The sequence below is a fragment of the Kogia breviceps genome, chromosome 13, assembly GCF_026419965.1.
Source record: "Kogia breviceps isolate mKogBre1 chromosome 13, mKogBre1 haplotype 1, whole genome shotgun sequence".
In the NCBI taxonomy this organism is placed as follows: Eukaryota; Metazoa; Chordata; class Mammalia; order Artiodactyla; family Physeteridae; genus Kogia; species Kogia breviceps.
This window is the reverse complement of record NC_081322.1, coordinates 10,897,228-10,922,616: the sequence shown is the minus strand read 5'-3', so window position 1 is coordinate 10,922,616 and position 25,389 is coordinate 10,897,228. Positions and strand designations below refer to the sequence as shown.

At 45.6% G+C, this 25,389-nt stretch overlaps 1 protein-coding gene across 2 annotated transcripts in view; it reads right to left on the bottom strand.

The window, feature by feature from the left end:
• B3GAT2 (beta-1,3-glucuronyltransferase 2) overlaps positions 1-25,389 on the bottom strand; it is a 185,501-nt gene that overhangs the window by 30,189 nt on the left and 129,923 nt on the right. For both annotated transcript variants that reach the window (XM_059083836.2, XM_059083838.2), the window contains exon 2: positions 15,392-15,536. In XM_059083836.2, coding sequence (XP_058939819.1) covers positions 15,392-15,536 — 145 coding nt within the window. The remainder of the gene's footprint in view (positions 1-15,391; positions 15,537-25,389) is intronic.

Here is a 25,389-nt window from a genome sequence, read left to right as displayed (position 1 = left end):
ACGAGTAAACATTCATGAGTTCAGCAGACATTATTCCAGCTACAACGTCAGGGACGGTGCCAGGCCTGGAGAGGCAGGAGACCCGTGCCCCCTCCTCTGGCAGAGGGGGCGGGGCAGCAAGGAGCCCCCACGCGAGCGCCACCTTGAGGAGGAGCGCCTAAGTGCAGGGCTCGGGGGAGCACGCGGACGCGCCTCTACGCTGGAGGGAAAATCAGGAAAAACTTCCCAGAGGAAGTGATGCTGGCGCCACGGACGGGTCTTGAGGGGTGACAAGAAGCTAGCCAGGCAAGCGTGAGAAGACAGAGACGATCTGTATTCCGGGCTTCGGGGTGGTACCAGCTTAGGGCGAAGCTCTGCGGATTTGAGATAAGATGGGCTGAGGGCAGAGGGTCTGGGGTGGAGGGCGAACCCAGCTGACTTTACCCTCTGAAGCCAGTCTCAGCAGCACCCCCAGGTTAGCGGGGCAGAGCAACAGTCCTTAATTCTCATGATTTCCACCAACAGACTGTCTGCCTCTTTAACAGATTCCACGTGAAAATTACATGTATGGATACTCTCAGGAAGGTCACAGTGGTAGAAAGGACCTTCCCGAGCCCGCTGTGACCTGATTAGAAAGCGGGAGAATCATCTTGTAAACCCTGCCCTGGAGCCATCGGTATTTGCGCAGAGAACAATGCTCCCTCTTCGTGGTGGCGGTGGGGGTGGGGATGGGAACAGAGGCCACACCCAACCCCTTGCAAATCTATGGATACATATCTGTTTCTAAATTCTGAAATGATCTTTCCAGGCTTGTTTTCCTCTCTCTGGGGGATATTTTCGCTAACGTTAGGGCCAGTGCTTATCTCCACATGTGTCTACAGTGCTGTAGCCTGTGCTCCGTGTGTGCTGTCTCATTCTGTGAAGAACCCCACGGACTCTGACCTGAGGAGGCGGAGGACAGCGGCTCAGATCGAGGGCCCAGTCCCTGGGCTGTAAGTGGGTGGCATGGGATTCAAACCCGGGTGGCAGGGCCATCTCCGGACCTGAGTCTGACCCCCGGTTCTACCGTTTAATCACGGTGCAGCCTCGGACAAGTTACTCGGCCTGTCTGGGCCTCCATTTCCTTGTATTTAAACGAGGATAATAACGCCAGCTGCGTGGAGTGAGGGTTCGATAAGCAAGCACCAAGAGCACCTGCGGACCACGCTGCCATTCGGGGGACCTTGTGGTTTTCGGAAGTCTTAGTCCTACAGAAACTAAGCCTTATTCCGCTGAGATTTTGCAGGAAGTTACAGTCTGCTCTGTTTGAAGTGAGATGGGGCACCAGCATCCCTCTGAGCTCTCCCCCTGCAACCGCTCCCCCTCGTCCAGCCCCGATACGGCTGCCCCGTCTGCAGCTACCCCAGGAAAGCGCCCTGATTACGGGCACACAGATGCCCCTTACCCTGCACGCCCACCTCTACCCGGCACGGTCATGCTGCCTGTGGACGGCACCGAACAAGCCGTCGTCGCAGTCAGCGAATGCCTGCAAGTCTCCAGGATACGCACCCCGCTCTGGAGATGGATAAGAAACAACGGGCGCCGGGCTTCCGGCTGCCCTAACCTCCGCCACCATTCCTGCGGCTCTGCCTGCTGTCAGGACCAGCCGCTGCAGGGAGAGCCACGCTGCACTGACCTAGGGGCAGAGTCCAGCCTCGGTCTCCAGATCCTGCACCGAAAGGTACCACGGGACCCACCAAGTCACTCTACTGAGAACATTCAGTGACACGCTAAAAACCACACACAGATGACAGATGGCTCCCAAGTGGCGAGAAGGTCACTCTCCCCATTTTCTTGCAGTGCTTATATTCACAGAGCAAGGTCGAACTTTGTCAACTTTGGCTAAGCTCACTTGGCTTTGATCATCACCTGATCTGGGCTGGGCCCACGTTTATTATTGCATCATCTACACCAAGTAAACGAACCCGGGCTGACGTCCTTGGCAACAAGTGCCAAGAGAAAGATGGCCCTGCACGACGATTCTCTCCGCCAAGCCCCCCGAGAGGGCTTCTTTGGTGGTCCTCCTGTCGTCCCTTGGTCGTCTACAGGGGAAGAGTCATCGCTTATAATCCCTTTTCTAAATAAAAGGTCTGCCTGCCAAGCTGGCGGTGGGGCAGAGACCCCGGTGCAGGGCAGTTCCTTGCCCACTTCAGGCTGGGGCAGGGCACACAGGACCCCAAACTGAGGATGGAGCAGAGGCCGGGGTGCGGAGGCTTCTGCCCCTGCAGAGGCTGTGCCAAGAGGCACAGTTACAGAGGTGCCACCGCTGAGCAAAGCACTGTGGGCCAGAAGAGCAGGAGTTCCCAGGAGTGAAGCACTGGCTAGGGGGCTACCTTGATCTGGGTGCCGGCAGAGCCTCCGCCGAAAGAGGGACCTGGAAGATGAGGACCAGAGGGTGAGCAGGGCTGAAATGAGGGATGAAAATTACGGGCAGGGGCGCCGTGTGGGCCCCGAGGTTGGGGGGTAGGGTGTGCGGGAGCCCCGAAGGCCGAGCGGGGCTGGAGGAGGCCTTGGGGCAGGGGGGAGGGGGGTCGCTTCACCCCACGAGCACAGGAGCAATGCTCTGCACGCCCCAGCCGAGCAGGGGGCAGTGGGGAGCAGTGTGGCCCCAGGAAGCCCGGGCAGGGCTGGGTCTCCCCTGCATCTGCAGGCCTGCAGGACAGCACACCCACAAACTTTAGTCCAGGGAATGTGACCTTTCTCCCCCCTAATACGCAGTTTTCTATTTTACAACAACTACTCTTCTGGTCAACAGAATATTCTCGTTACCCAAGATGACCCTATCTTCTGCTCCTAAGTTACGGCTCAAAGGTAACACAACAGATCACACCAATTAAATCAACCCCAAATTAAAGGGACTATATCTGCTGTCCGCATACCAATCAAGTGTTAGAGAGACCTAAATTTCTGCTGACTTGTGAGCAGAATCTGAAATGGCTTGTTCCAAGTTCTAAGTCCCCAACAGCTGCCCCACAAGAGCTGCCCTGGCCTTCCACTCCCTCACCCCGGCCTCAGCCTCCTGCACCTGGACCCCAGCAGCCTCCAGGCCCCCCTCTGCCACGGTCCAGGCCCTACTCAGAACATTCCACAGACTCCCCAAGGCCACAGAGATGAGGGCAGAGGTCTCCACCCACCCCCCCAGTCAGGCCTCACAACCCGACCCCAGCTCCGTCTCCCTTAGAGCCACGGGTTCGCGGGCCTCCACTCCCACCCTGCTGCCCCGCCCTGGCCCGCGTGGCAGGCGCCCCTTAGATGTAACCCAAAGCGTCCACCTGCACCTCATCTTGTGTCTCGTGGGGAACCGGTTCCCTCTGCTGGGTGTGCGCTGGGCGGAGCGGGCCCCGCACCCCCGACGGCCCTCTGCCCTGCCCGGCAGCCTCCCGGGGACTCAGTGTCTTGTCACTTCCGCTCCGTGGACACCTGCAGATGTCTGGCCTCCAACACACAGCCCTTCACCTTCCTGGGTCTTGTTTCCTCGTCCAACTTGGCCCCTCACGTGGAGGAAGAGAAGGATCTGCCCCGATGAACGTGTCCATCTACGGTCCTCAGTCCTCCTCGTTTCCTCTCCTTTGGGACTTTCAACACTTACCTCTTTTGCCTCAAAAAAGGCACTGCTCAGGCCTCTCACGGATCAAACTGCCCTCCCTCTCTGCTCCGTTGGAAACCTGGCGTTGCTCAGACGACCCTGCTGACCTTTCAGTCCCCTTGCTGTCGGGCCTTTGTCCTCCCACGTCCCCCGTTTCCAGGAAACAGTCTCCCAAACGTCCGGCACTCTGCCCTCTCACCAGCCCCTCCTTGTCCGCATCCGAGACACGAGACGCCCAACAGCCGAATTCACGACTCTCCACCTCTTCTCCAGGGACTAGGGTCACCTGTCCCCCAACTCCTTCCTGTTGGGCCCCGCCCCCTTCCGGGGCTCCTCCCCCTGCAGCCCCACTCCGTGGCTGCTCCCAGGACGCACTCTGAGGCCACCCCCGGCCTCCCCGTGGGAGCACATCCCCCCCCCCCAACCCCTCGTGGGAGCCACTCCATCCCCAGGGCTGCAACATGCCATCCACAGGACTCCAAGACCCTCGTTCTGTAAGCTGCACGTGAGAAATAGTTTTATCACTGTATAGTCATGTCTCATCAGCCATGACAAAGTGACCCTAGAACACCCCTTAACTCACCCTTTGCGTTTGAGGGTGAGAGTATTAGTAATGCGGAGATGGGAGCACTCTTCTTTATGACATCAAAATGATCCTTTACTGAGCCTGGTAATAAAAAAATCTGTGTGGTTTTCATGCCAGGTTCTTGGCAAGGAGCTTGTGAAACCCTTAAAACTTCCTGAGTGACAGGGGTGACTCTGCTATGCTAATGAGGTAGCTCAAGGTGGACCCTACATGGCTTCAGGACAGGGGTGGGTACCAGAAGGACCAGCTGTGGGGTTAAAGGGTTGGAGGCTTGCACCATCCCAGTCTCTGGGGAGGGACTGAATCCAAGCACGTGGCTCAATCGCGCCTACAAGATGAAACCCCAATAAAAACTCTGAACACGAGAATTTGGTGGAGCTTCCTGGGTTCTGAACACATGAATGTGGTGGGAGGGTGATGCATCCTGATTCCATGCGGAAAAGGCACAGAAGCTCTTCCTTCTCTCCCAGACCTCACCCTGTGTGTCGCTTCACTGGTTGATGCTAATTTGTATCTTTTAAAATAACAAGTTGAGGGCTTCCCTGGTGGCGCAGTGGTTGAGAGTCCACCTGCCGATGCAGGGGACACGGGTTTGATCCCTGGTCCGGGAAGATCCCACATGCCACGGAGCAGCTAAGCCCGTGCGCCACAACTACTGAATCCCACGTGCCTAAAGCCTGTGCTCTGCAACAAGAGAAGCCACCTCAATGAGAAGCCTGCGCACCACAACGAAGAGTAGCCCCTGCTCGCCGCAACTAGAGAAAGCAACATTTTCTACATTTCCTGCGCACAGCAACGAAGACCCAACACAGCCAAAAGTAAAGACATAACTAAATAAATAATAAATAAGACCCTCAGGCTTTGGGGGAGCCTTCATAGGAATGAGCTTGGGGCCTTACTAGGGAAGTTAAGAGTAGAAAGTTCTCACGTGCTTTGTGTACTTCAACATCTTTATCTGTTAATAGTGGGTCCGGGGCTTCCCCGGTGGCGCAGTGGTTGAGAGTCCGCCTGCCGATGCAGGGGACACGGGTTCGTGCCCCGGTCTGGGAGGATCCCACGTGCCGCGGAGCGGCTGGGCCCGTGAGCCATGGCCGCTGAGCCTGCGCGTCTGGAGCCTGTGCTCCGCAATGGGAGGGGCCACAGCAGTGAGAGGCCCGCATACCACACACACACAAAAATAATAATAATAAAATAAAATAAAATAACAAGTTGAAGGCTATCCTGAGTTCTGTGCGTCCTTCTATTAAATGATCAAACCTGAGAGGAAAACATCAAACTTATAGCCCATTGATCAGAAGTGCAGATGGCCTGGGGACACCCAAAGTGGAGCTGGTGTCTGAAGGAAGGGGACCACGCCCTCTAATTTGTGGGGTCTGGGCTAGCTCTGGGTGGTTAGGGCCAGAGCTGAACTGGAGCACACCCGGTTGGATTTTTACCAGAATCAAGTCCCTACAGTGTGCCAGGGACTCAACTGGAAACGGTACCTACTTCACATAGGGAGCATGGTACCCTGCCTGCCACCCCCCAGAGATAAGAATACGGTGTGTGCAAATGCTGAAAACTCAAAATAAGTATATCAGCCTTAAGTTCTGAATTTTATCAAATCTACACCTCCAAGTGAGGCTGAAGATTACTTTAAGCTCAGTTCTTTTGAGCAGTGGTTCTTATTGACACCTCATTGGAAGCAGCCAAAGTGAGTCTGTCACTTGAAAGCAACTCCCTAAAAACTAAAGCGAAAACCTTTGTGTGCACTGCCTTGCTTTCAGGTACTGAAAACTAGCCAGTGGTCAGGTGGCTGGGGTATTGGAATTAAAGCCTGAGGCACAGGCTAGTGTAGACAGTCCCAGGGCTCACTGGCTTGGCTGAGTGGGGAGGCCACTGACCAAATGCTGAAGCCAACTGCACCCCACAGCCAGGGCAAGGGCTGCCCCCGATGCGGTCTTTCTATCCAGTGGGTGAGTATCTTAGTTCTTGTTTCAATAGGAATCATTAGAATTTTAAAAATTATGTCCCCATGCAAGAGGGATAATCATGACTTCTGCCACTACCACCGTGCGTACAAGAAAACTTCAGGACCAGGTTTTCTCATCTCAGAGCAAAACTCACATCTGTGGTGTTCAGTGTGGCAAAATAAAGACTGACACGGAGTCAAACTCCACGAACGGCATGAAACATTCCAGTTCCGATGCCTGCTATGCAAATAAGCTTCTGGTGGAGGCTAGGCTGTGGCTTCACAGAAATACAAACAGGACAGACCCCAAGGGGCTTCTGCTGAGTGTATGTTCAACCCCTCAAAGCAAGACAGCTGTGGAAATGCTATGCGTGGGCTCTTTAAGTTCATGTTTCTTTTTTTTTTTAAGGAATATGTATGATTTTGTTTAAGAAATTTTTTTTATTGAACTGTAGTTGATGGATAGTATTATGTTAGTTTCAGGCATACTACATAATGATTTGATATCTGCATAACTTATGAAATGATCACCATAAGCCTAATAACCATCTGTCCTCAAAGTTATTACAATACTACTGACAATATTCCTTATGCTGTATATTATATCCCCGTGGCTTATTCATTTTATAACTAGAGAACTGTACCTCTTAATCCCCTTCACCTGTTTTGCCCACCTCCCACCTCCTCCCTTCTGGCAAATACCTGTATGTTCTTTGTATCTATTAGGATGTTTTCATTTCGTTCTGTTTTGTTTCGATTCCACATATAAGTGAGGTCATATGGTATGACTATCTCTAACTTATTTCACTTAGCCTTAAAACCTCTATATCCATACATGTTGTCACAAAGGCAAGATTTCATTTTTGATGGCATCTTTAGAATTTTCTATATATAGTGTCATGTCATCTGCAAACAGTGACAGTTTTACTTCTCCCTTTCCAGTTTGGATTCCCTTTATTTCTTTTTCTTGTCTAACTGCTGTGGCTAGGACTTCCAATACTATGTTGATGAGTACGGCCATTCTTGTCTTGCTCCTGATCTTAGAGGAAATGCTTTAAGCTTTTCACTGTTGAGTATTATGGCTATGCTTTTGTCATATGTGGCCTTTATTATATTGAGGTACGTTCCCTCATTACCAACGTTGTTGAGAGTTTTTATCATAAGTGAATGTTGAATTTTGTCAAAAGCTTTTTCTGCATCTATTGAGATGATATGATTTTTATTCTTCAGTTTGTTAATGTGGTGTATCACATTGATTGATTTGTGGCTATTGAACCATCCTTGCATCACTGGGAAAAATCCCATTTGATCATGGAGTGTGATCATTTTAATATATTGTTGAATTCAGTTTGCTAATACTTTGTTGATATTTCTGCATCTATGTCTATCAGTAATATCGGCCTGTAAATTTGTTTCCCCTTCTTTCCTCCCTCCCTCCCTTCTTTCCTTCCTTCCTTCCTCTCTTTCTTGTGTCAGTGGTGTCTTTGTCTGGTATCGGAATGGTGCTGGTCTCATAGAACAAGTTTGGAAGCATTCCTTCCCCTTCATAATTTTGGAATAGTATGAGAAGAACAGGTATTAACTCCTTTTTAAATTTTTGGTAGAATTCACCTATGAAGCTGTTTGGTCATCGACTTTTGCTTGTTGGGAGTTTTTAACTTACTGATTCAAGTTTCTTAGTGGGAATTTGTCTGCTATATTTTCTATTTCTTCCTGATTCAGTCTTGAGAGATTGTACATTTTAAAGAATTTATCCATTTCTTCTAGGTTGTCCATTTTATTGGCATATAATTTTTTGTAGTAATGTCTTATAACCCTTTGTATTTCTGTGGTGTTCGTTGTAAGGTCTCCTCTTTCAGTTATGATTTTACTTATTTGGGTCGCCTCTTTTTTTCTTGATGAGTCTGGCTAAAGCTTTATCAATTTGTTTATCTTTTCAAAATACCATTCTTAGTTTCATTGATCTCTTCTATTTTTTTTCCTAGTCTCTGTTTCGTTTATTTCTACCCTGATCTTTATGATTTCTTCAACTAACTTTTGGTTTTGTTTGTTGTTGTTTTTCTCGTTCCTTTACGTGAAATGTTAGATTGTTTATGTGGGATTTTTCTTGTTTCCTGAGGTGGGCCTGTATCCCTATAATCTTCCCTCTTAGAACTGCTTTTGCTGTGTCCCATAGATTTTGGTACTTTATGTTTCCATTTTCATTTGTCTCCAGGTATTTCTTGATTTCCTCTGTGATTTCTTCAAGACCCACTGGTTGCTTAGTAGCATGTTGTTTAGTTTCCACATGTTTGTGTTTCTTGCATTTTTTCCTGTACCTGATTTCTAGTCTCATAGTGTGTGGTCAGAAAAGATGCTTGATATGATTTCAATTTTCTTACATTTATTGAGACTTGTTTTGTAGCTATCATGTCATCTATCCTGGAGAATGTACCATGTGCACCTGAAAAAAATGTGTATTTTGCTGTTTTTGAATGAAATGTTCTCTATATATCTATTAATTCTATCTGCTTTAATGTGTCATTTAAAGCCAGTTTTCATTATTGATTTTCTGTCTAGGTGATCTGCCCACTGATGTAAATAGGGCATTAAAGTTTCTACTAATATTACTATCATTTTTTCCCTTTGTTTGTTAATGTATTTAGGTACTTATAATGGGTGCATATATATTTACAATTGTTGTTGTTAGATTCATCAATTCTTGTTGCATTGATCCCTTTATCTATATCTATAATATTCTTCTTTGTCTCTTGTTACTTCTTTGTTTTAAAGTCTTCCATCTGATGTAACCATTGCTATCCCTGCTTTTCATTTCCATTTACATGAAATACCTTTTCCATCCCCTCACATTCAGTCTTCATGTGTCTCTAGATCCGAAGTGAATTTCTTGTAGGTAGCATATATATGGGTCTTGTTTTTAACCCATTTGGCTCCTCTGTGTCCTTTGATTGGAGCATGTAGTCCATTTACGTTTAGCGTAATTACTTTACATCTCTTTGTTTGTGTATTTCTTAACTACTTTGGTGGATACAGATGATTCTATAATTTTGTCTTTTAACCTTCCTACTAGCTTTATAAGTGGCTGACCTACTACATTTACTATGTTTGCTTTTACCAGTGAGATTTTTCCTTCTGTAATTTTCATATTTCTAGTTGTGGTCTTTTCTTTTTTGTTTAAAGAAGTCTCTTTAACATATCTTGTAAACCTAGTTAGTGGTGCTGAACCCCTTTCGCTTTTGCCTACCTTTAAAACTCCATTTTTTCAAATCTGAATGATAACCTTACCAGGCAGAGTATTCCTGGTTGGAGGTTTTTTCCTTTCATCACTTTGCATATGTACTACTACTCCATACTGACCATCAAAGTTTCTGCTGAAAAGACAGGTGATTGTCTTATTCCCTTGCATGTAACTAGTTGCTTTTGCTGCTTTTAAGATTCTCTCTTTAATAATTGACATTTTAATTATAAGGTGTCTTGGTGTGGACCTCATTGGGTTCACCTCTTTTGGGACTCTCTGTGATTCCTGAACTTGGATATCTGTTTCCTTCCCCAGGTTAGGAAAGTTTTCAGCTATTTTTTTCTCCAAATAAGTTATCTGCCCCTTTCTCTCTCTCTTCTTCTTCTGGGACCCCTATAATGAAAATGTTAGTACACTTGATGTTGTTCCAGAGATCTCTTAAACTATCCTAATTTTTAAAATTCTTTTTCCTTTTCTCTATTCAGCTCGGTTGATTTCCACTACTCTGTCTTCCAGATCACTGACCTGTTCCTCTATATCATCTAATCTACTGTTGATTCCTCCTAGTGTATTTTTTATTTCAGTTATGTATTCTTAAATTCTGTTTCATTCTTATTTATATTTTCAAGCGCCTTGTTGAAATTCTCACCATGTTCATTCATTCTTCTCCTAAGTTTGGTGAGCATGTTTATAATTATCACCTTGAACTTTTTATCAGGTAAATTGCTTATCTCCACTTTGTTTAGTTCTTTTTCTGATGTTATCTTGTTCCTTCATTTGGAACATATTCCTCTGTCTCCTCATTTTGCCCAATTTTGTTTGCTTCTATGTGTGAGGTGGGTCAATTACATTTCCCAATCTTGGGGGAAGTGACCTCATTCAGAAGATGTCCTATGAAGGCCAGGAGCCCCTTCCCCTCTCATCTCCAGAGCTACATGCTTTAGGGGTGCCCCCTCTGTGGGCTGCATGCATCCTTCTGCTGTGTCCAGGCTGGCTACTGTGGGTGTGATGGTAGCGGGCCTGGGTCCTGGCCTGGCTGGCTGCAAGGCCATTCCGCTTGCAGGGATGCAGGCCTGCTGGAGGGAGGGGTAGCATTCCCACATGGTTGGCTGCACATTCCGTGTGGGCCTCCAGGCTGGTGCTTGCCTGCTGGAGGGCAGAGCTAGGTCCCCATGAGGCTGTCAGTTTCATGTTTTTTAATCAGTTTGTGGCAGTCCAGGCTCCAATGCAGTCCACTCACTCAACCACCAGAACCACTTTTAAAGCAGTGATCCTCAGGCTTTCCTGGGTACAGCAGGGAAGTGGGCTTCCAGCTTTCTACTCTCTAGAGATTGTGAGTGTATGTGTGTCTGTGTGTGTCTCTTGAAAATGAGGTGGGAAGTACCATTTGTACATGAACATCCAAAAGTCCTGTTCTCTCTTCCCACTAAGAATAAATGAATCATATAGAATCTAAACAAAGCTGTAAATTTCAAATTTTAGAATGAGAACAAACTGCTCAAAGTCAGATCTTTATCTTATCAACCAAATCCCTCTCACTTAAAGGCTTCCAAAAATATCAATAATTTACTGAAAACTAATTTGCAAAGCAAATTCACATGTAAAGAAAATAATTTAGTGTTTCAAAAGTTGTTTTCTTTGAGATAGAAATTTTATTCCTATTTTAAAATAAGGATAATAAAAACAAGCAAATCATTCATATTTTACAATAGGTCTTATATTATGCTTTGAAAATATATTAAAGCGCTTAAAAAAATCCAAACATCAGTCAGGTCATGGAGAAAAGTTTCCCAGAGATTCTGGCAGTGAAAGAGTATCAAATATCTTGTCACCAGTCAGGCCTAATTCATAAAACCCATGTGCCTTTCTTGAATTTTAGATGTATCTATTTGGATCCAAATTCTGGGGGGAACAATGCAGAATACTCGATGGACTTACTGGATACTTGATCATCTACATAAAGTTCTTACAGCAAAATCCAAGAAGACATATCTATGTTACCCTCACCTTAAAGTTAGCTTGAAGGCTGATGGGCAGAGATCTCACGTGAGGGACTTGAACTCCTGGGCACCATAAGGACCAAACATCTGCCAGCTGGCTGCATTAGCAGTCACACCCTCACTTAGAATCCATGGACCTGGACTTTTCTTTGAGCTTCCCAAGATGGGAAGCCAGGGAAAGGAAGAATTCATTAGCAAAGACCTCAGTGGTCATTCATGCTACTGCCTCATTCTACACGAGGAAACTAAGTCCCAGAGAAGCACAAGATTTTGCCTAATGTTCCTCAAGATTTCTGCTCAAACCTAACACTTATGAGCAGCAAAAATCTTGATTTTCAAGACACGTTATGGTTGGCCTTATAGTTTCAGACTTGACTGAGGCAACACCTCTTTTGAGAATCCTTGTCACCTTCCAAATACAGCTGACCTGCCTGTCTGTCTGCCTTCAGGAAGATTCTTTGGTTGAGCTTGCAGCTCTGCGGCTGCAAGAACTGGGGACCGAGGAATAAGGCTTGGGTTGGAAGAGGGACAGAGAGGACAGGACGCAGGGAGGGGGCCTGGGAGGGGTCAGGGAAGGGTCAGAGATCTAGACCATCCTTGGGTCAGAGACCATGACACACAATCCCACAAAGTTGACACTCAGGAAATGCTGTTAAATGTTGAGTTAAAATACCCTAGTTTGTGAAACCATTTCCACTAAGATCAGGAACAAGACAAGGTTGCCCACTCTCACCACTCTTATTCAACCCAGTTTTGGAAGTTCTAGCCACAGCAATTAGAGAAAATAAAGAAATAAAAGGAATCCAAATAGGAAAAGAAGAAGTAAAGCTGTCACTGTTTGCAGATGACATGATACTATACATAGTACTAAGGATGCTACCAGAAAACTACTAGAACTAATCAATGAATTTGGTAAAGTAGCAGGATACAAAATTAATGCACAGAAATCTCTGGCATTCTTATACACTAATGATGAAAAATCTGAGAATGAAATTAAGAAAACACTCCCATTTACCACTGCAACAAAAAGAATAAAATATCTAGGAATAAACCTACCTAAGGAGACAAAAGACTTGTATGCAGAAAACTATAAGACATTGATGAAAGAAATTAAAGATGATACAAATAGGTGGAGAAATACCATGTTCATGGATTGGAAGAATCAACATAGTGAAAATGACTCTATTACCCAAAGCAATCTACAGATTCAATGCAATCCCTATTAAATTACCACTGGCATTTTTTTACAGAACTAGAACCAAGAATTTCACAATTTGTATGGAAACACAAAAGACCCCGAATAGCCAAAGCAATCTTGAGAACGAAAAATGGAGCTGGAGCAATTAGGCTTCCTGGCTTCAGACTATACTACAAGGCCACAGTAATCAAGACAGTATGGTACTGGCACAAAAACAGAAATATAGATCAATGGAACAGGATAGAAAGCCCAGAGATAAATCCACACACATATGGTCACCTTATCTTTGATAAAGGAGGGAAGGAAACACAGTGGAGAAAAGACAGCCTCTTCAATAAGTGGTGCTGGGAAAACTGGACAGCTACCTGTAGAAGTATGAAATTAGAACACTCCCTAACACCATACACAAAAATAAACTCAAAATGGGTTAAAGACCTACATGTAAGGCCAGACACTATCAAACTCTTAGAGGAAAACATAGGCAGAACACTCTACGACATAAATCACAGCAAGATCCTTTTTGACCCATCTCCTAGAGAAATGGAAATAAAAATAAAAATAAACAAATGGGATCTAATGAAACTTAAAAGCTTTTGCACAGCAAAGGATACCATAAACAAGACCAAAAGACAACCCTCAGAATGGGAGAAAATATTTGCAAATGAAGCAACTGACAAAGGATTAATTTCCAAAATTTATAAGCAACTCATGCAGCTCAATAACAAAAAAACAAACAACCCAATCCAAAAATGGGCAGAAGAACTAAATAGACATTTCTCCAAAGAAGATATACAGATAGCCAACAAACATATGAAAGAATGCTCAACATCATTAATCATTAGAGAAATGCAAATCAAAACTACAATGAGATATCATCTCACACCGGCCAGATTGGCCATCATCAAAAACTCTAGAAACAATAAATGCTGGAGAGGGTGTGGAGAAAAGGGAACCCTCTTGCACTGTTGGTGGGAATGTAAAATGATACAGCCACTATGGAGAACAATATGGAGGTTCCTTAAAAAACTACAAATAGAACTACCATATGACCCAGCAATCCCACTACTGGGCATATACCCTGAGAAAACCATAGTTCAAAAAGAGTCATGTACCAAAATGTTTATTGCAGCTCTATTTACAATAGCCAGGACATGGAAGCAACCTAAGTGTCCATCAACAGATGAATGGATAAGGAAGATGTGGCACATATATACAATGGAATATTACTCAGCCATAAAAAGAAATGAAACTGAGTTATTTGTAATGAGGTGGATAGACCTGGAGTCTGTCATACAGAGTGAAGTAAGTCAGAAGGATAAAAACAAATACCGTATGCTAACACATATATATGGAATCTAAAAGAAAAAAAAAATTTCATGAAGAGATTAGTGGTAGGATGGGAATAAAACACAGACCTACTAGAGCATGGACTTGAGGATATGGGGAGGGGGAAGGGTAAGCTGTGACGATGTGAGAGAGTGGCAGGGACATATATACACTACCAAATGTAAATTAGATAGCTAGTGGGAAGCAGCCACATAGCACAGGGAGTTCACCTCTGTGCTTTGTGACCACCTAGAGGGGTGGGATAGGGAGGGTGGGAGGGAGGGTGACACAAGAGAGAAGAGATATGGGAACATATGTATATGTATAACTGATTCACTTTGTTGTAAAGGAGAAACTAACACACTATTGTAAAACAGTTATACTCAAATAAAGATGTTTAAAAAAAAAAAAATACCCTAGTTTGGCTTCTCCCACGAAGCAGGGCAGCAGACCGGCCATCCCCAAAGCTTTCCAAAGCAGCTTTTACTCCTAATGCTCTTCATAACCTCACTCCCTCAAATGTATAGTATTGTCAGAATAAAAGTGATGAAGCCAGTCAGAACACAGCCTCCATCCCATCACAATTCTGAGCAGTGATTCTGACTACAGCTGGGAAATAGCACACAAAAAGATTGGCCAAGCACAGGCTGACACAGCTCTGTTTCGGTGCTGAGATGCATGAGATCAATTTTGAAGCTTCTCTGCCTTCATCTTCTAGGTTACAGACATCAGTGATTTTAGCGATTTTTTTTTTTCTCTTTTGCCTCCAAAGCCTCATGTTTCAAACTGCATCGTTCCACGGTTATCACAGGCATCATTTTATATAACCCCCAGAGAATGAGTCACTTTATGATAAAGCAGCATTTTAGAATTTGTGGACTACAGTAGGTTTTATTCAATTTAGTTGGTTGGTCAGAGAGTAAAAACTTTGAAAGACAGTTATACTCAACATTAATACCTGTTTGAAAACCCAGTAATCCAATTTTATACTTTCACTCTTAAATGTATCAATAAGCACTAAATGTATCAATCAATAAGCATCAAAACGATTAGCTTGCCTATACCATATCACTGTTAAATTTATCAGTACGCATGTGATATATTACAACCAGTCAGACTTGTAGAGCGAGGCATGGACAGGTACAGGCTGTAGACCCCTGGGAGGCCGGGGCCAGGTGTGTATTTCTCACAGCCCAGCTCCCAGCCGCCCAGCCCAGCACCTGGATGAAGGGATGGCTGCGCGGACAGGTGACAAATGGAATGGAATGAGTGTTTGCTAATCACTCCCCAAATCAATTTCCCCTTGAATCACCCAACCAGCCTGCTTTGAAGGTTTAAACAGTTCATCTGCTGAACACAACACAACGTAGGGTTTAAGCAGAGCGGTCTTGCAAAGCGCCCTGCCTGCGGTACAGTTACACACGGTGGGGGGCGGGGGGGCGGCGGGAACAACCCGGCAGGAGCAAACCCCACGATCTACGCGCTCACCTGCCATATCGACGGCAAAGGGCCTGTCTGCTCTCCAGCCGGTGTACCAGCCGACGACCTTCCCGTTTTCCACCAACGGACGTTCATAGCGTCGCCCGCCAACCAGGCCCACTGGCCACACAGAGACCTTGCGCGTTGTTCGCATCTACAAAAGGGGAAAGAGATGTAGTTGAAGCTTCCTTAGGGGAAGGAACCTGAACGAGGAAAGGAATGTGAGCCACAGAAGAAACGGGTTGCGGGGGCGGGGGGGGATATTTCCGAAAGGTGAAGGTTTCCTAGCGGAACCAGGACCCTCCTGCTGGCAGACTGTTCCCCGGTTCCCTGCCGCGTGGCTGCCCGGTGCCGCTGCTCTGTGCTGTCACGGGCTCAGCCAGGGGCTCGGGGCTGAGAAATAAAGTGGCTCCATGTCTGAACATTGCTCATCGGCAGCTGAGCTGTGACCATCAAATACTGTCTATTTGTCTCAAAGCTGGATCTTCCACTACGCTTGGTCCCTCCGCAAGTGCAAGGTCCCGACTGCCCCTCAGGGCACCTTATTACTCAGCAACAGCAGCAGTTCCTCTCAGAGGAGCCACAGGGGTTGCCCTGTCCCTGATTTCTTTTTACTGTTACGGACACAGAGAGATCTTGTCTGGGGACATTCATAACGGGATCCAGATACAGAACAGACACCAGGCACCCGCCGGACGGACAGAAAGAAAAATGTCCCCTAAATTCGCCTGCCTTTCAGAGGCGATCGGGCCAAATTAAGAGAGGAAAGGCCCACACACGGGCGGCTGGAATCTCTGGTCCCCTCCAGGTACATGCTCTTAAAGACAGCCCTCAACCGGAAGTTATCTCCCGGATTTCTTTAAGGGGAAAGACGTGTTGATACACAACACTGTAAAGCAACTATACTCCAATGCAAATTAAAAAACAAAAAAGCAAAACCAAACAAAGACACGTTGATAACAAAGCTGGCCTCTAGCGGGTAGCACTTTGGGGGAAAACCATCACTGCCACCACCACCTCCTTCTGGGACACGTGCTGGGGCCAAGTCAGCCCATGTGGCGCCTTTCTGCAAACTAGAAAGAGCTGCCCCTTTCTCAGGTGGACACACCCATGCCGGGGCCCCTGGCTTGGCCATCAGGGAATTATTTAATGAAAGGAAGAAAAATTATATTCTCGGCAAAGATTTTCAAGTACAATTGAAATTAAAAGTTATACTACTGTATTAATGAAAATATAACTCAAAGCTCCCATTTAGCAAGTATCCCAACTTTACTTATTTATTAATATCCCACTTCACTCCAAAGAGCAGATTTTAGAGCATGAAGCAATCCAGGTAATGAAGATGCTGGTCTTCCACAAATCTGAAACGACTGTTTTTTATAGTCTATCACTTTTTCAGTAAATGAATCACCCTTGCCTTGTGCTAGCTCATACTAACTAAATTTTTTTTAAAAAGTGCTACTGAAAAAAAAAAAAGAGTGCTACTGAGGTATAACTGACTACAGAAAGGAATGAACAGTCCTGAGACTATGATTTTCAGAAAAGCCTGCTTGTAAGCTGGCCCTTGGCTGGCACTTGGGAATCTGGCTTTTGAAGCAGTTCCTACGTTGATAAGGTTGTTTTGCCCGCCTGGGCCACTGAACATGTTTTCTTTTCGGGCATCTGAAATACTGGTGGGTAGAGGTGCCTATGTGACCAGCCCCCAGTAAAAACCGTGAACCTGAAATGGGTTTCAGTGGGCATAACCACGGTACCTCCAGAGTTACAGCTTTGCTGCTGGAGGGAAGGTGTGCTCTGTGGTCCCTCATGGGAGGCAGAGGACACAGGAAGTGGCACACGGATTCCTCCAGACCCTTCCTCACATCTTTCCCTCACTGATATGCCTACGGATCCTTACTTCATCACGGTGACACATCTTATCCACAAGTACAATACATGCTGGGTGCTAGGGGTCCCAGTAAATCGCCAAGCATGTGGGCATTCTTAGGGACCCCGGAATGGATAAAATGCATGTTTTTAATCATCAAATTTGATACACTTTGACCTCTGTAAATGGCCATGAACACATGGCCAAAATGAAGACAATAAACATATCCATCACCCCCAAGTTTCCTTGCGCTGTTTTTGAAAGCCACCCCCCTTACACCCTCCACATCCCCTAACCCCAGGCAACTGCTGATCTCCACAGAATTCTATATGAATGGAATCATATGGTATATACTGTTTTTTTAAAATTGGGCTTCTTTCACTTAAAATAATGGTATGGAGATTGAGCCGGGCTGCAATGTGTATCAACAGTTCATTCCTTCACGTTGCTGAGCAGTATTCTACTGTATGGATGTATGGGTGTGCCACAGTTTTGTTTTGTTTTTTTTCAATCCATTTACCTGTTGATGGACTTTTGGGTTTATTTAAGCCTCTGGATAGTACAGGTGAAGCTGTTATGAACATCGGTGTATGAGTCTATGCAGACTTCATTATTTTTGGATAAATACCTAAGAGTGGAATGGCTAGATCACACGGTACGTGTACATTTAACTTTTTAAGAAACTGCCAAATTATTTTCCAAAGTGGTTGTACCGTTCTACAATCCCGCCAGCAATGTGTGGGAGTTCCGATCGCTCCACATCCTCACCAAGACTTGGTGTGGCTGGTGTTTCATTTTAGCCATTCTAATAGGTATTAGTAGTACGTCACTGTGGTTTTAATTTGCATTTTTCTAATGACTGATTATGTTGAGTATTTTTTCATGTGCTTATAAAGCCATATGGCACTGCTTCTTTGGTGAAGTATTTGTTCCAATCTTTCGCCTACTTTTAAAATTGTTTTTTTCTTTCCTATTGTGTTTTGAGAGGTATTTATGTAGTCTGCATACAAATCCTTTTCTCAGATATGTGACATAAATATCTTCTCCTTGTCTGTGGCTCATTTCTTCTTTTCTTTCTTTTCTTAATTGGGGTATAGTTACTTCACGACACTGTGTTAATTTCTGCAGTGCAACGAAGTGAATCCACTGTATGTATATCTGTATCGCCTCCCTCTTGGGAGCTATGGCTCATCTTTGGAAGGACAGACAGTTTTAATGTTGATGAAGTCCAGTGCATCCATTTGCTCTTCATGAATAATGCTGTTGGTGTCATATCTGAGATACTGTTGCCCAACCCACAGTTTTCTCCTCCTTTCTAGAAGTGATTATGGATTTAGGTCTTATATTTAACTATGATCTATTCTGAGTTAATTTTGTGTAGGTGATGTGAGGGACTGAAATTCTTCTTTCCTTTTTTTTTTTTTTGTATGTGGATATCCAGTTGTTCCAACTGTATCTTATTGTCCCAGAACTACAGAACAGCCTTTGAACTCTTGTCAAAAGTCAGCGGCCACATACATGTGAGTTTACTTCTGGACATTCTCCCTGACCCATTGGTCCACTTGGTGATCTAATGCTAATACCACACTGTCTTGATTTACTGTGGTTTTATGACAACTGCTGTAACCAGGTGGTGTGAGATTTCCATCTCTGTTCTTCATCAGAGCTGGTTTGACTATTTCCATATGAGTTTCAGAGTCAGCCTGTAAACTTTAGCAAATTTTGATCGGGACTGCATCAAATCTATATATCAGTTCATTGAGAACTGACAACGTAGCAATATGGAGTCTTCTAATCCATGAACATGGTCTCTCTCTCTCTCTCCAGTTATTTAGATCTTTCATTTCTCTCAGCAAGGTTTTGGAGATTTAATTTTGAATAAGTATTAACATTTAATGCTTTTGTGTCCTAGATCTTTGCCATAGGTGGGAAAAAAGCCAGCAATTTTATTAAAAATTTCACAAAAATACAGCCCTCTCCTCAACTCACTCCACCCCTGCTCCCTCACACACTGCAGAAAATGAAAAATTTCCATTTTTTGCTTTGCTATCTCAAATATGCCAAACATACTGAGAAATCAAGTTAAATCTAGTACATGTTTTTCTTACAGTGACAGAATGGCCTTGTCTCTAACGAGGTACTGAAAATAGTGCTGTGTCCTTTTTTTGATATTTCCTTAAAATGCCTATGATTTTTCAGCTCCTAAACTGCTTTTTCCTGGAGCACTACATTTTCAAATCTGAAAAGCTGGTAAGCGGACCTCGTCTCAGACCTGGGTGGCCTCTTGAGAATGCATAGGTTGTGCCTGCATACGGCAGGTGCCAAAACATTCCTGATAAGTGTGTAAGCACCATGTGGTACCTGAGACCTGAGCCACACGCAGCAAGCAATCAGGATGCTGTGTTGTGAAGGGGCACCTCACAGGCAAGAGGAGGACAGACAGGAAAAGAACAGAAGGAAAGGGGAAACAGGAAAAGAGAAATTCCCTTCCAAAGGAGAACCCACGGAACTGTGGGAGCGCTCCTACCGGGACAAGCAAACATGGCCAGACGTGTTTGGTGCCTGGCTTTTCACTTAAGCAGGGCCGTGAAAGACACGTAGGATTTTCCCCCACAGACTACAGAATGGCCTAGGGTTCCAGGTAATGAGATGACTCAAAGAAGCAACACTTCACACTTCTGTGCCAGTTTCATGCTAGAACATGTAGGCTTTATTTAGCATGCTCCAAATTTCTGAGGGCAGCGCAGAGAGAACATTTGTTCGTGTTTTATTTTTTCAGAGGGTCGGGTGCTAAAGGAAATGCAATGACTATTTGAACGCAAGTGACGTGGCAGGACTACGTTTCCAAGTATGCTACATTTTTAAAAGTCTGTCATTTAAATACAGGCAGCCCGTCACATCCGCGGGTTCCACATCCTTTACACTATCCACGGTTGTTGGATCTGCAGATGCCGAACCTGCAGATACAGAGGGCCCAGGATGGGACTTGGACAGGTACCAAAATCCGATGGGACTTGGATTTTGGTACCCACAGCGGGTCCTGGATCCAATTTCCCGTGGATACCTAGGGAGGACTGTAGTTTAAAACTTCAGAAAGCTCCAGATGCCCTTGCCGTGTCTGCATGGCTCTGAGATTCAGTGTGGAATCCTTCATTCCAGAGTTAGACACACAGCCCCTCAGCACGTGACCACTAACCTACACAGAGTGTGGCCGGCATTTCAAAGGAAAATAGCTCAGCTATTTACAGAACTTCTGTTTGTCACCCCTGGGAGCCATCCTTTGGTCTGTGTCCTTTTCTCTCCATCTACACTCGCTAAGGATTCCTAAGCAGCCTCCTTTTCTGCGAGGGGGGAATGTAACAATGACTGTTACTATTAAAAGTAAAAGCACTTTCCTATAACTAAAATATTCTCCACATTTAAAAGCTTTGTTACCTTCTTAGCACAAAATAGCAGTTACGTCACAGGCACATGTTCCGGGGCCCGGTGTGAGCTCCAGTCTAAAACTGAGGAGTAAAGCACTGGATGTCAAGATGAAGAGGAAGCAATTCACGTATTGATAGGACAATATTATGACCAGTTCCGGCCGCCAAAGGCATTCTCTTCCTATTCATTCAACGCTAGAGTCATCCTCTGTCACTTACTCCTCCCGCTGTGACCCCCAGGGAAGCGGATAGGACTCGGAAGCCCAAATCAGATCCAATGGCAGATCCAATGGCTAAAGGACCACGAGATGCATGAGGTACACCTGCACGCTCCTCCAGGCGACATGCCTTTTCAACTCCCCCAGGGCAGGTGGTGCTGGTTTGTCTGAATCTTCTCCAGGAGAGCAGGGCGGCAGGGAACTGCCGTGCACTCCTGGGTCTGGTGACTCTTACCAACAACCCTCTCCTGTTTCTTTAGCCAACGTTTCTCCTGCAGCTTTCAGCTGCATGGCTTTGGCCCCTCTCTGGGAGACGGCTAGCGGCCAGCGTTCCAGGAGTGGAACGCTTCAGAAGATCACACGTATGTGATCATCGGAATGCCCTCCGAGTAAAACAGAAAAAAGTTAAACAAATGCCTTTTAGCTTCCTTTAAGACCTACCAGTAGGTGAGATCCTGTTTTATTTTTTCCAAAGGGAAATGAACAAAATCCTTGATCTTATGAAATATAAAATGCCATAGGCAACCTCAAGGAGCAGAATTACAATAAAGAAGTTTACATTTGGTATCCTCCTTTTTAAACTAATAATTTCAGTGGCCAAAAAACACCCCAAACCCAAGACAAAAAAAGTCACCCTAAATGGGGCAGGATCCAGTGAGCTAAAGACGGAAAGGAAAGAGCAGGGCAGATATGATGGAGCACGGAGTGAGGGCTTGGAGCCCAGGGTCTTTTCCAATATTACTGTGCATAAACATCTGGTATTTTCCAACACAGAAGCTAGCTACATTTGTATGATCCAACACACGCATACATTTTCTGTGGAACAAGTCTGAAAATTAACATCATGCCGGCTTTCTCTCTTGCATCTGATTCAGCATCCATTTCCCTCAACTAATTGTTACATGGCTCGGTGCTATTCGCTCCACACAGTGTCCTTCATGTAACTGTTCATTGCCCTGGATTTTTCTTTGATTTCCATACACAACCATTTCCAGAGCATGAACTTCTGAGGGGCAGAAGCAGATTACTGAAAGGAGCTAAGAATTCTAGAAGCAGAAGCGTCCCTAATGTTATATTCTCAACCCTTCTCCTGTGTCATTGGGTAGAAGACCTAGAAGACCACGCCTCACATTTCTTCCATACCTCTTGTATCTTTTCACTAAATACTGATCACACACCTAACGTGTGTCCAGTGCTAGCCCCCGAGCAAGCCAGACAAGGTCCTTGCCAACGAAGCCAACGTTCCGGAAAAGAAAAAGCAGTAACACAACCAACTGCGAGATGAGCTACTTAAGTTCGATGCTGATAAGGGCTGTAAGGGAAGCAGATGGTGCCATGAGGCATGTTGCAGAGACTTTGACCTGACCTGGGACCTGCTGAGGCTTCCCTGAGGACATCGACCTGAGCTAAGTCTAAAGCATGAGAAGCACGGACCACTGCAGAGAAGAAGAACAAAGACTTTCCAGGAAGAAAGCAACTCAAGCGCTCCAGGCCCTGGACAGGAGCGTTCCACTGCATCCCTTAATAAAAACAGACCCATTTTGGACAGTGGCTGCTGGGAGCCAGGTTTCTCACCATTGGAGTGAGAACTTACAGGTAAGCAAAAGAGAAGGCTTGCACGATCCATGTGGTGGCGGATGAGTGTTGGAGACATCAGTATGAACTCAGGTTTAGCTTGAAATAGAGATGGTTACATACATAGATATGTGTGCATACGCGTGTTGCTCAGTACACACACCTATTTCCTTGCTCTGTCAGCTGAGGGGGCCTAGAAGCAGTGACACTCCAGCAGCAATGAGCCCACCTGGCCCCAGATCTTGGTTGCTAACACTGCGCTCTAATAAAGGGAACCAGAGCTACTCAGAGAAGCAGCTGACTCCAGGGCTGGGGCAGAAAATATACAAGAGGATCATGACCCCGGGGTATCTTTAGAGCCAGAAAGTAAGGAAGCACTCAAAAACACACACACAAAAACACACACATTGATGGGGGCATACAAAAAGGCCCACGGGAGTCTACCAAATGGCCAAAGCTGGAACAATTTGAGCAACAAAATTAGATTACAAACTAAAGTAGAAAATCAACACCAAACACCAATATGATCGAAGTATATAAACAAATGCTTGAATAAATAAGCCCATGGGGAATACACAAACTTGCCGTGCAAGAAGAATTCCAAATAAGGAATGTAGGTAACCCTCCTCCCACCCAAGGAGGCGGAGCTAACTCCCCACTCCTTGGGTATGGGCTGCATAGTAATTTCACTCTAGACACAACAGAATGGAAGAAACTTTACAGTGGAGGAACCTCAAAGTTACCATCCACAGTTTTAAGTTACGTTGACAGTATGCATCTTTGATGTGCTGTGCTGAAAATGGCACTTTCCCTCTGTGGTCTTTTCTAACCTGTGTGGTTTTTTTCTTTCCTTTCCTTTCCTTCCTTCCTTCCTTTTGTTCATTCTTTCCTTTTTTTAAATTAATTTTTATTGGGGTATGGTTGCTTTAGGTTCTTTCTAATAAAAGGAACCAGGGCTCCTTGGAGAAGTGGCCGATGCTAGGACAGAGATGGAAAATAAACAACGTGAGCCTAAATCATCCTGTGGTGCCAGAAAGTAAGGAGGGGGTTATAAAATAAACAAAGACCTCACACAAACCCACATTGATGAGGGTCTGTGAAAAGAACACAGCCAACTGAAAGAGCTCCCAGTGGCCAGAGCCGGAACAATATGAGCTATAAACGAATGCTGAAAGTATGTACCCTTGACCTGATATTATGAAAATGGCACTTTTCTTCCCCCAAACCCATAACCACATTCGAATCATGAGAAAAACCTCAGAAAAACTCCAACAGAGTGGCATGCTACAATATACCTGACCAGGACTCTTCCAAATTGCCAAGGTGATCAAAAATAAGGAAAATCGGAGAAACTGTCACAGCCAAAGAGGAACCTATAGAGACATGACGACTAAACGTAATGTGGTGCCCAGAATAGGATCCTGGAACAGAAAAAGGACACCAGGTAGTAAACACTAAGGACATGTGAATAAAGAACTGACTTTAGCTAATACTGATTCATTCATTATAACACATGTAACATATAAATATCAATGTATAATGTTAACAGTGGAAACTGAGTGTGAGGTGTACGGGAACTTTCTAGTATTTTCTCATTTCTTCTGTAAATCTAAAACTGTATTAAAAATAGAGGGGCTTCCCTGGTGGTGCAGTGGTTAAGAATCTGCCTGCCAATGCAGGGGACACGGGTTCGAGCCCTGGTCTGGGAAGATCCCACATGCTGTAGAGCAACTAAGCCTGTGAGCCGTAACTACTGAGTCCTCATGCCACAACTACTGAAACCCAGGCGCTCTAGGGCCCACGTGCCTCCACTGCTGAGCCTGCGTGCTGCAACTACTGAAGCCCACGCACCTAGATCCCATGCTCTGCAACAAGAGAAGCCACTGCAATGAGAAGCCCACGTACCACAACGAAGGGTAGCCCCCGCTCGCCTCAACTAGAGAAAGCCCGCGTGCAGCAACAAAAACCCAATGCAAAACAACAACAACAAAGTCTATTATTTTTAAAAATCCCTTTTCAAAGCACCTAAGGTGACTATTCCTTCTCTGTCCAGCCTTGTCGGGTATGATGCAGACTTCATCTCCAGCCTGGGGTCAAGTTTTCACTCCCTTTCTCTGCCCTTATTTACTGTGCAGACCAGAGGTCACAGCTGGAGCATTTGGCCATATGTGGCCCTAGACGAAATGTTGGTTTGGCCTGCAAAAGTTTCTGCATTTTAAACAGAGATGTGTTAAAACCGAAAGATGTCCGGCCTCTTTGAAGATGTAGCACACTGGACTGGATTCCTTTACGGCAACAGCGGCGTCAACGGCAATGTCCCTTCCGGCAGCGCCAGGCCAGCCCTCCCCTGCTCCCCGCAGGCCCCCCCTGCCCCCTGCCATCCCTATCACAGCCCCAAAGCTGAGTCTAGGCTGTGCTGTCATGGGGGATGGTCCTCTCTCCAAAGTGGGCAACTGGAAAACAGACCAAATGGGCCCCGCATTCAAGTACACAGGGACGGAGCACTGTTACATGGATGGCAACGAGGACTGTTCCTGTATATTTAATACGCAAAGCATGTGTACAAAAGATGCCCTTAGAAATAATAACAACCATGAGAAATATATGGGAAAGGGACGTAATTAAAAACCTTAGTAAATGAAAATAAATCGGGCTGAAGTTTTAGTCCTTTAAGTTTTAATACAAAAAAAGCAATACTGGGGCTTCCTTCGTGGCGCAGTGGTTGAGAATCCGCCTGCCGATGCAGGGGATACGGGTTCGTGCCCCGGTCTGGGGAGATCCCACATGCCGCGGAGTGGCTGGGCCCGTGAGCCACAGCCGCTGAGCCTGTGCGTCCAGAGCCTGTGCTCTGCAGCGGGAGAGGCCACAACAGTGAGAGGCCCGCGTACCACAGGGAAAAAAAAAAAAAAAGCAATACTGCTC